This window comes from Nilaparvata lugens, chromosome 1 (assembly GCF_014356525.2).
Source record: "Nilaparvata lugens isolate BPH chromosome 1, ASM1435652v1, whole genome shotgun sequence".
NCBI lineage: Eukaryota > Metazoa > Arthropoda > Insecta > Hemiptera > Delphacidae > Nilaparvata > Nilaparvata lugens.
Genome location: NC_052504.1, coordinates 579,293 through 591,048, shown reverse-complemented (window position 1 = coordinate 591,048; position 11,756 = coordinate 579,293). Strand labels below are relative to the sequence as shown.

General features: G+C 31.1%; 1 protein-coding gene across 1 annotated transcript in view; it reads left to right on the top strand.

Moving 5' to 3' along the window:
- LOC111057252 (alpha-galactosidase A) overlaps positions 1-11,756 on the top strand; it is a gene marked incomplete at its 5' end in the record, with an annotated part of 16,736 nt that overhangs the window by 1,039 nt on the left and 3,941 nt on the right. Inside the window, 5 exon segments of the mRNA XM_039427071.1 lie at positions 947-1,121; positions 2,928-3,010; positions 5,304-5,465; positions 7,418-7,618; positions 10,306-10,479. Of these exon segments, the coding sequence (XP_039283005.1) occupies positions 947-1,121; positions 2,928-3,010; positions 5,304-5,465; positions 7,418-7,618; positions 10,306-10,479 (795 nt within the window).

The window sequence follows — 11,756 nt, the reverse complement described above, 5'->3', positions numbered from 1 at the left end:
ATATATAACCTATTGAAATTGGTTTATCTATTTACATCTTGTTTTTGTATTGGTTGATGTCTATTTTCAATTTATAAATGAATCTAAGACAGCAATAAAGAATAAATAATATTTTTATACAAATAACAAACAAATAACTATGGTTTTACAGTTGAATAAATTATTTTGTTCCATCATAATACTCTTCAACTTTTCTGAAAATATAGATTTTTGAGAAAGTTATTCAATTTACCAAAAATAACTCAACTAAAAGTTATTTTTGGTCATTTTTAGTAAATTGAATAACTTTCTCAAAACTTTTTGTGTCACTAGATCAACAATACCATGAAGAATCTATCCTCTGAATCTCATGGATCCATCTCTAACCGAATTTGTAATGTTTTGTCTCAAAAATTCAAAATTTAGGCGCTCATAACTCAAAAAGTAATGATCGGAAAAAAATGTTTTCCTGAGAAAACTTTTACATTTTGATAGCTTGATGATTTACAAATCGAAAAACTTTGAAAAATATCACCAGTAGAAAGTCTATTTTCAGCCTTTGCACAACCTTAACTATAAAAATAAGCACAGATCTCATTATTTCAAATTACTAATTGGTCGTTTGTTATATTTTTGATTAGAAAGCTTCACAAGCTTGACCTGAAACTGAGAGACATTGGCATTTATTTTTGCATTTTTCAATACTTTTTGACATTGCCAGTATTGTTGAGTGTTTTGGCTCAATAAAATTGAATTTTTCTACTAATATTGATCGTTTTTTACTCATTTTTGATTAGAAAGCTTCACAAACTTTACCTGAAACTCGGTATTTTCGGGAGACCTTGGCATTTCTCTGAATTTTTCAATACTTTTTGACATGGCCAGTATTGTTGAGTGTTTTGGCTCAATAAAATTGCATTTTTCCACTAACATAGAACGTTTTTTAACTTATTTTTGATTGAAACAGCTTCACAAACTTGGCCTAAAACTGGGAATTTCGGGTGACATTGGCAGTGAGACATGTAGCGGCCACCCTGGTTCGTGGGCCAACTTTGATCGCGATGCCAAAACTTTTGCTGGATGGGAAATCGATTTTTTAAAAGTGAACGGATGTTTTGCCAACGAGTCTATGCTCAATGAAGGTAGGATTCTAATAAGATACAGTCAAATCATAGAAAAAAGATAGCATAAGAGGATATCCCACGGTATAGGTCTTTTATGTTCCAAATTTCAAGCCGATTTTTTGTTATCTCAAGCTGATCACTGCATGTCAATTACTACTGTTTTGTTGGGGTGAGAGTGTGAAAACGGCACAATATGAGATAATAATTTCTCTGATTGCCGATGAATTACAACCAGAGGAGTTTATTGACAAAACATATACATATTTATTATATTATACATACAAAAGTTGCTAATACTAAACCTAGTTCTAATTATGATACCCCACTATAAACTCAAAGTTATATTGCTAAATTTTTTATATTAAAATAATTATATATTTTATAAATTATATGATTATTAAATAGATATTTGATATTTATTTAATACATCTTACATTGCCTGGTCTGACAAGACCTATGGCAAACACGGGCAATAATAAACAAAATAATAACACTTCTATGATAAAAGATTAATTACAATAATAGTAGGCCTACATGATAAAACATATTTGGGAAAATTCATGCTGAAAATGAAAATGATGGGTGATATGAATGAATTAAATCTGCAGAATCTACGGGGAAGTGGAAAATATGAAAGGTACAAATGGGAGGATATTAAGGCTAGGTTAGGGAAAGGGATGTAGAATATAGAGGATTATGGATAAGGAACCATACCCATAGAGGATAAGTATAAGAGGATTATGTATTAAGAAACCCGGATTTGCTACGGGTGAGGTTCTACGGGTTCTACCACTCTAGCCCCTTGAGAGACTAGAAACCATCCAGCGTCTCATAGCTTCACGAAAAATATCTACTTGGAAACACTTCACTCACGTGGGCTACTATTTAACAAAATAATAAAAACAATTCAAAAATCTTGTAGTACCCTTTATTTTTTTTTTTTCAACTGTTGAACTATTTTAAAGCTTTTAAAAAATAAAGGGTACTACAAGATTTTTGAATTGTTTTTATATTTTATCTCTTAGACTATCAGCTTCAGTTAAAAATAAAAGCTGTTACATTTAAAAATACATTAGTTTATTACAGAATATAGAAAAACTTGATAAATTCCAATCCAGAAAATCTACAAAAGCATTCTAGCCTATATTGTTTGCAGAAATAGAAAATTTCTTGTAGATGATACAACACTATTGTGGTTTTATTTCACCACGGAAAATGATACAACTCCTTTGAATCCAGTTTTCAAAATATTTCGAAAAAAAAATATTTTGAACGAATTCAAATAATCTTTATTCACAAAAAATACAGCAGCAGAGACAATAATATATATATATATATATATATATAATATATATATATATATATATCCATAATGAATATTCCCCACAAAGATAACAAGTCTGGGTATGGGGAATGAGTTCTGTGAACTGCATTATAACAATAACAGTTGAAGATTTACAATAAATAATAAAATAAAAGAATATGTATAAAGGTGCGTACAGATATACGCGCCTCCAACACGCTCCGCACACGCTCCGCAATCGTTCCACGCACGCTCCGCACTCGTTCCGATCATGAACGTTACGGGAGATGTTAGCTCTTCTCGCGTTCCACTCTTGCTCCCCGGTCGATCATCAATCGATCTGCTCGAGTGACGTTCGGTTGCGGAGCAGAGCGAAAGTCTGTACGCACCTTAAGTTACTGTAGAGTAAATAAAATAAAAAAGCTTCTTCAAAGGAGTTAAAAACTTTCACAAAGTTTAAAATGTTTATTTCATTGCAAGCTTCTTGAACTGCTTGAATTCGTTCAAAACTTGTTTTACAGGATACAAGAACTTTGGAAAAGCATTGATGAATACCAAAAGACCTATTATATACTCGATCGATTGGCCACTACATGACCGCAATGTAAGTTGAAAGGAATAATTAATTCCTGTATCAATATTCATTCTCTTTTCATTTTGGTAAATCCTCTATTGATCCATTTATGAAATAATCGAAAATAGAAATGTTTGTACCAAGGTACCTCTAGAATACCTAGAATGTATTTCAGGTACATTGGTTTGTACTGTATTATGACTCTTCACCTGGGCTTAAAATACCTACTTGTGAAGAGTTGCCTTTGTAAATAAATAAATAAATCAGTAATTTTTCAGGTTTTCACATTATGAAATGCCTCATTCCTCTTCAAATATACAATATATTATAGCAAACAAAAACCTATAGCATAATATCACAGGCGACATTTTTAAAGTGTAATATTGTAAAAATAACAAAACACAATCATTATTTACTATGATGATTTTGACCGATAATTATCACATCAAATAACGTTATCTATACTATAATAAAGGAAAGAACTGGCTTATACACGTGCGGGATAGGAAAATTATGTTTGACGCATCATCACGTCTGAACTCTACTGGACTGATTAACTTGGAATTTTGTATATAGATTCTTAATTAGCCGGGGATGGTTATAGGCATATTTTCAAGATTTCATTACGTCAAGTTTTCAGTTTGTCAAGTTTTAAAATAGACACTTGCGGAGCTCGGGTTTCCTGCTAGTTAATACTATTTTGTTTTCATTCCTTTTTTCTTTTCAAATAAATAAAATCTGTAAGAATTTTATATTCTTGAAATGTGAGTTCATTTTCACATTGCTCCTTCATAACTTCTAAACATGTATGTATTTAGAGCTACTTATTTTTATTTATAAGATAGAATAATTATAGTTGATGTTGCTTTTCATGACGAAACACTATTAATAATAACTTTGTTGTAGTTCAGGCATTGTGTTACTTGTAAATATTTGAAAAAAACACTTACTTTTCTTGGAGTATTGAGGAATGAATAGAAAAGTAAGTGTTTTTCAAATACTTACAAGTAACACAGTCTCTGAACTACAACAAAGTTAATAGAATATTATAGTTACCTTTTTTGAAATTAAAATAAAATAATAGATTGAAAATACAAATTACAACAACTAGTTTTGATGCTCCACATCATCTTCAGGTTTTGGAAAATAAATAAATGCTTCTTTATAAATAATTAATATAGACTCATGTGCCCTCTACGTCTTAGAATAATAAGCTACATAATAAAGAAGGGAATCTACAATTTATTTCTTTACCAATATTTGTCTCAATTTATCTGTAATTTTCCAAATAATGTGTGTTCATTTTTATATTTCTTCTTCATGAATTAATGTAGACGTATAATATGCTCTCTACGTTATAAAATAATTTATATAAAAAAGGAATATACGCCACAATTCTTTACCAATATTTGTCTCAATTTATCTGTAATTTTCCAAATTAAGAATGTGTGTTCATTATTTTATATTTCTTCTTCATGAATTAATGTAGACTTATAATATGCTCTCTACGTTATAAAATAATTTATATAAAAAAGGAATATACGGCACAATTCTTTACCAATATCCGTCTCATATTATCTGTAATTTTCCAAATTAATAATGTGTGTTCATTATTTTATATTTCTTCTTCATGAATTAATGTAGACTTATAATATGCTCTCTACGTTATAAAATAATTATATAAAAAAGGAATATACGCCACAATTCTTTACCAATATTCGTCTCAATTTATCTGTAATTTTCCAAATAATGTGTGTTCATTTTCATATTTCTTATTCATGAATTAATGTAGACTCATAAGTCCTGTACGTTTTAGAATAAGCTAACTTGTATATAATAAAGAAGGGAATCTACAACTCATTTATTTACCAATATTTGTCTCATATTATCTATAATTTTCCAAATTAATGTGTGTTCATTCTCATATTTCTTCTCCATGAATTAATGTAGAATTATATGCCCTCTACGTTATAAAATAAGTTATAATATTATAAAAAGGGAATAAGGTGAAATGAAAACGATATTGTCAGTTCCACATAATTTATTTCAGCCAAACTCAAGTTCCAATGCATTAGGGTATCATCTTTATTAGTGGTCATCTTCAATGCCTTAGTGCATTGAAACTTAAGTTTGGCTCAAATAAATTATATGAAACTGACAATATCGTTTTAATTTCACCTCAATATGGAGAAATTTTACAATATCTCTGTTCATAGTGTAAATTTTATAAAAAGGGAATATACGGCACGATTTTTTTACCAATATTTGTCCAATATTAACAATATGTTAATATTGTTAATAGTAACAATATGTAATTTCCCAGGTTAATTTCACCGAGGTTGTAAAAGTCAGCAATTTATGGCGAGTTTACCATAACGTTCATGATACGTTTGAATCTATCATGAGTGTGGTAGACTATGTCGGAGCAAATCCAAATATTTTCAGGAAGTACTCCGGACCTGGATCTTGGGCTGATTTGGATGTTGTGAGTTTTTGTAATTTTCCTCATTTTTCTAAATAATAATATTCTTATCATGTTGGTTTTCTTTTTAATTTAAATATTACTCCCTGTTTTTGAGTCAGAATTATTTTATGAGTAGAAAATACTGGAAACATTTTTTACATTCCTTGCCCTATTACCATAGGTAAGGAAAGTATTGCTTCCCGAAAAGGTACCCCAATTTGTAAATTTCTATACGTTTCAAGGTCCCCTGAGTCCAAAAAAGTGGTTTTTGGGTATTGGTCTGTATGTGTGTGTGTGTATGAGTGTATGTGCGTCTGTGTACACGATATCTCATCTCCCAATTAACGGAATGACTTGAAATTCGGAACTTAAGGTTCTTACAATATAAGGATCCGACACGAACAATTTCGATCAAATGAGATTCAAGTTGGCAGCTAAAATGGCGAAAATGTTGTCAAAAACAGGGTTTTTCGCGATTTTCTCGAAAACGGCTCCAACGATTTTGATTAAAGTTATACCTAAAATAGTCATCGATAAGCTCTATCAACTGCCACAAGTCCCATATCTGTAAAAATTTCAGGAGCTCCGCCCCATCTATGCAAAGTTTGAAAAGTTTTCAGATTCTCAATTATCAGGCTTCAGACAGTTTGAACAAAAAAATTCGAGTGGAAAAGATTGAGCATGAAAATCTCTACAAGTAATGTTCAGTAACATTTTCACCTAAATTTGAAAATAAGCTCGAAATTCGAGAAAATGTGATTATTCAATTGCAAAATGTTGGCAACTGTTGATTCTATTAAATCATTCACTATGGAGAGATAGCAGACCTCGTGTGTCTCCAGTGTTATTGCTCTGTCACCAGCTGGCTCAAATCTTTGAATAGCAGACTTGAGATGCGCGTGAGCACTAGCGTCAGGTGATCAATATTCATAACGGCAAGGAAAGTTGTGTGAGTGCGCCACACCAGATTTTTTAGAATATATAAGGTAGGCCTACATCACTACAAGTTTCAGTACTGCAATAAATTTAGACGAACGACAAAAAATCTGTATAATTACATATACTGTATTCAGATTTCAAATCTTGTAACATATCTATCTTCAACTCACTACAGTTTTAAACTATCTTTCTCCTGATTTCCAATCTCATCTTAAACTATTAAGTGAAAGGCTCTTAATATTATCATTTTGGTGTATTGAGTAACTCATCTTCGAGTAATATTTGGTTCAACCGGTTTCAAGTCATAGGGCCAAGCCACATGAGGCATTTTTTAGACTAATCGAGAGGGCAGGAAGCAATATTTATATTGGGTTGACGTTTGGTAATCAGACAATCGGAGAGATTTCTGCCCTGCCGACTCGTCTGAAACAACGCCTCATGTTGCTTGGCCTTTAGATATTAAAAATATCATGGACAATTAATTAATTATTTAATTATCCCTTACAGTAACTAATAAACCATGATGTGATTTGTAATAAGTTTCAGCTTGCAGGTGATGAATGTTTGCAACATTTTTAATAACTTTTTTATTTTCAACCGCTAATAATACCGCTAGTATTTATGAATATTGGGAAATTTGTTATTTCCAATTGAACAATTTCATTTATTATTAAGCAGCCTAAAATGTAGGTAGTGGCTCCAGGTACCATTCGAGAATTTATCCTTTATTCATTCATTCATACAATAAGTAGCCTACATCATCAAAATTATAGGGAGAGAAAAAATAAGGTAACCTTGTGCTATTCCTCTCCCAAATTTATATAGGGTTACACATACTCCGAAATAGGTTAAGTCTTGTAGTTGTTCACTTCACAAAATTTTCAGTCCTTAAATATGTTCACAAAGTAGATTTTCAAACTTAGATGCTTCAAAACCAAACATATAAAATTTCTTAACCAATAGAGACTGTTTTAAATCATTTTTTCTCAGTTCTTGTAGGTACTGAAACTTGTTCCATTTTTTTCAAATTCCAGCTAGCCATTGGCAACTCGCATCTCAGCCTAGATCAGAGCAAATTGCAAATGGCGATGTGGAGCATTTTCCCAGCTCCACTTGTGTTGGTCAACAACTTGAAGAACATCAGGAAAGAATTCAAAGATATTCTTGTCAATAGTGATGTTATAGCTGTCAACCAAGACACGCTTGGTCTGCCTGGCAAGAGAATCCATGTTGAGGTAATTTCATGATAAATTAGATCTTCAATTCAATCTGTCCTCTTTTTATTAATTGTTTTCCATAGAAATTCTGTCACCTTTTCATTTGTTATCCATTATTTAATCAACTTTTATATTTTTTAATCAACTTTATCCAATGTGGTATGTTTGTTTATTGATTATTTATTTGTATAATTGGAAATTCCGTCAGCTTTCTCATTTATTCATTATTTTGTTTTCCATTTAAATTCTGTCAGCTTTCTCATATTTATTTATTACTAGCTGGCCCGGCGAACTTCGTACCGCCAAATAGTTAATGCATCCCATGACAAATTTTAGCTGGATGCACACCTGAGGAGGCGCGATGCGGCATTTTGCATCCAGGGGCTTCTTGCTTAATGATTTGAATGGAAGCAATCAGTATTTACATTTATACCTCAATATGGATTTCCTATGTGCTTAGTTAGTTGTGCAGCAGTTTGTATTTTTTCATTACTTATTATTTGGAAAGTGATTCTATTCTCTTCGAACATTCAGTATTAAAATTTTAGTATATAAATTTCCCAACTGCAAAATGAATAATGTTAAAAATAAATTGTTTCTTAACACCGAAGACAGCACAATTATTCGAAACAAAGCAACATCTTTAGAGCATAAAAGTTTTCAACCTGTGGTCGCACTGCTGGATGGTTTCACACATAACAATCATTTTGATTTTAGTAGGGGGTGATACAATATTAAAATACATGGGTGGTTATGGAGCAGCACACACTATTGTCTACTATATAGCGACGGCTGTTGGATGACGCAATGATTATAACAGCTGATTTTTATTTCTGTGTGTGGTCAGATCACAAATCTTCTCCCATACGGATTACAGTAAACTTTGAAGGACCGTAGGAAAGAGTCCTGAAGTCGGATTATAAATTTGATAGGCCATAAACCTGGTCCTGAACATAACGAACACAACTAAATAAAAATCATCAAATTCGGTGCACACATAAAAAAGTTATTGAACGTCAAAATTTGAGGCTCGATTTTTATTTATATAGATTGTTTTTCATGGGAATTCTGTGACCTTTACAATCATTTTTTTTCAGAATTATCATTTGTTCTTCATGAATCAAATTATGGTGTTGTGTATCAAGTTGTGAATATACTGTATCATGTGTGGTGATACTGTATCAAATTGTATTGATACTGTATCATGTGTGGTTATACTGTATCATTTATGGTGATACCACAGAGAAAAGATAGCATAAGCAGATATCCCATGGTATAGGTCGTTTATGTTCCAAATTTATGATTTGTTAGAGATAGATTTGTTAAATTCATGATTTGTTATATCAGATTTATGTTAACTGAAGCCGATTACTGTCGACTACTGTCTATTATTACTGTCTTGGCCTGGTGAGAATGTAAGAACGGCACAGTATGAGAGACTACCAGCGTCACATAGCTTCACCAAAAACAACTACTAGGATTGTCGGCAGAGAAATTTGCAACGTAAATGCCCTATACCATGGGATATCTTCTTATGCTAACTTTCATCTATGATAAAACTTACAAATTTATTTTTCAATTGATGTTACTCAATGTCTGTACCGAAATTTGACTTAATTTAAAAACTTGAGCTGGGAATAGACTATTAAAAAGCTAGTCCACCATACACTATTTAACATTAATTCAATTGAAAAATTTAATAAATTTGTTATCAATTACTCAGGAGACTCCTGCGAAAACAAATATTTTGAACTATTTGAGAAATATTTGAAAAAATTACAGAATTTAAGTTGGATTTTCGTTTAATAATAATCATATTGACAAGTTCAAGAAGTTTCGAGCAATAAAGGTACCTACATACAGAAATACGCGCCGCGAACATGAGCAATTCACTTTTAATCAGCTGACTATATCTGTATTTTTACAGAAACGGTAAGATACAGATACAAAAAGCTTGGTATCAGTTGATTAAAAGTGAATTGCTCATGTTCGCGGCGCGTATATCTGTACGCACCTAGACTGTTTTTAAATGAAATCGTATTATTTCCCAAAGCATTCTCTATTGCTGGGTATTGTGTTGTATAAATTTTTCAATTATTCAGATTATTCCAATAAAATTATAACTCATTGTTATGTACTCGTATTGTCACATGAATTGTTCTCACAACCATTTTGTGAGCACAATACCGTATTTAATGTTTATTCTGATTTTTTATCGATATCAAGTAAACAAGATTCAAATTTGATCTACTTTTTGTTCTCTATTATACCTAATTATTCGATGAATGAATTGAAGCATTGATATTGGGATTCAAAGAGCCCACTCAATAGTGAAAAACATTCAAGTTTTTGAATTGATCTAGTTCTTGTTCTCAAAATTATTTTATTTGATTAATGAATTAAGTTATTTAATTGATGAATAATTTAAAGAATTCATTCAATATAATCAAAAACATTTATTCTGTCTTGTAGGTCTAAATAAACTGGAACAGGGATCTAATTCTTGAGATTTGAGATTTTTTCATTCTCAATCTACAGCTTCAAATATTCCAAAATAGTGAGATTTTGGATAATTTGTGAGGAGTCCTTGCAATTAGACTCCACCTGGCCTGAATATACAGTATAATATAAACCATCAAAGAGCCTTAATTACGACTGGCATACTCCAGCCGGGACAGACAGTTTAATGAATCTATAAATTTCAGGACCATATAGAAGTGTGGATTCGACAAATCGGTCCCATCGAAAAGAGAGGAAACGATGAAAGCTATTCTTATGCACTGGTGATACTCAACAGGCAGCTGTATGGTGAACCTATTCAACACAAATTTACACCAGAAGAATATGGCATGAAACACAAATCAGGATATCAAATGAAGGTAATAATAGAGTTTTATTTTTCATGTGTTTCATTTATTTATAAATTTTATTAATTTGAATGTGAGTACTTTGAATCTATATGCTCTCAATATGTTTTCTCAAAAATCAAAGAATTTTGCAAAATTATATATAGAATTTGAAAACTCACTATACTCACTGTCGGAATTTTGTTAGGCCTATATGGATAGGGATATACAGAGTGTTTCAGAGGAACGGGAAATGTTGAAAATTGAATAATTTCAAGAAAAACAAATCTTTAAATGAAGTTTTTCATAGTGAAAATATTGCCATTTTAGAATAAATACCGTAACATGTATTTTTGAAGATGACATCTTGCAGGTTTGTTCCTTTTCTACGCAAACATTTCTGTAGTCTTTTCGTCACATTGTCCATGTTTTGGTGTAACATTACAACTGGGATTTCTAAAATCGTTTCTCGAATATTGGCTTTCAATTCCTCAGTTCTTGCAGGTTGACTAGGGAACAATTGGCTTTTAAGGTGACCCCACAAGAGCAAGGTGATTCAAAGAGACCGGAAATTTTGAAAATTGTGTTGATAGCCGTGGGCGATTGGTATCACTGAATAACGTATGCCAGCCTGTCAACAAATCTTTACCATTCACATTCTCAAATGGCATTACTTTTGCTATTAAATGGTATGAAAATCTTTATTTGAAGATTTTTTCTGGTAATTATTCAACTTTCAAAATTTCCCGTTTCTCTGAAACACCCTCTGTATTAGTGGTAATTATTTTTAACAATGCGTTTCATAATGTTTTAGATTGGCAATAATTTTAGTGTGTGAGATAGTATTTGAATTATTTATATGCTTTCAACATTATACGTGTTGAATCAATCATTTTTATATGTGTTTTAATTTTGTATCTTTAGAGCATTGTGACGTTTCCGATTGTATAATGTACGGTATATACTTAGAGGAATAAAACCTATTCTATTCTATTTAAATTTCTATTTTAGTCTACTTCATGATACCTATAAAATTGTATTTGTTACTTTCCATTATCCAACATTACTACGAACCTATGAACCACAAGGGGCAGTAGGCCTACTTTACTTACAAATTTACAGAGTTTCAAATAGTAGGCATACGTTAATTTTGTAATGATTAATCAATTCCACCTATCTAATAATAATAAAATAATAATAATATAATAATAATAAAATAATAATAATAATACTAAAAATAATAATAACAATTCCACTTTCTAATAAAAACTCACTTAATTTCACATAGTCTATACAAAAGTTGGTAGGCT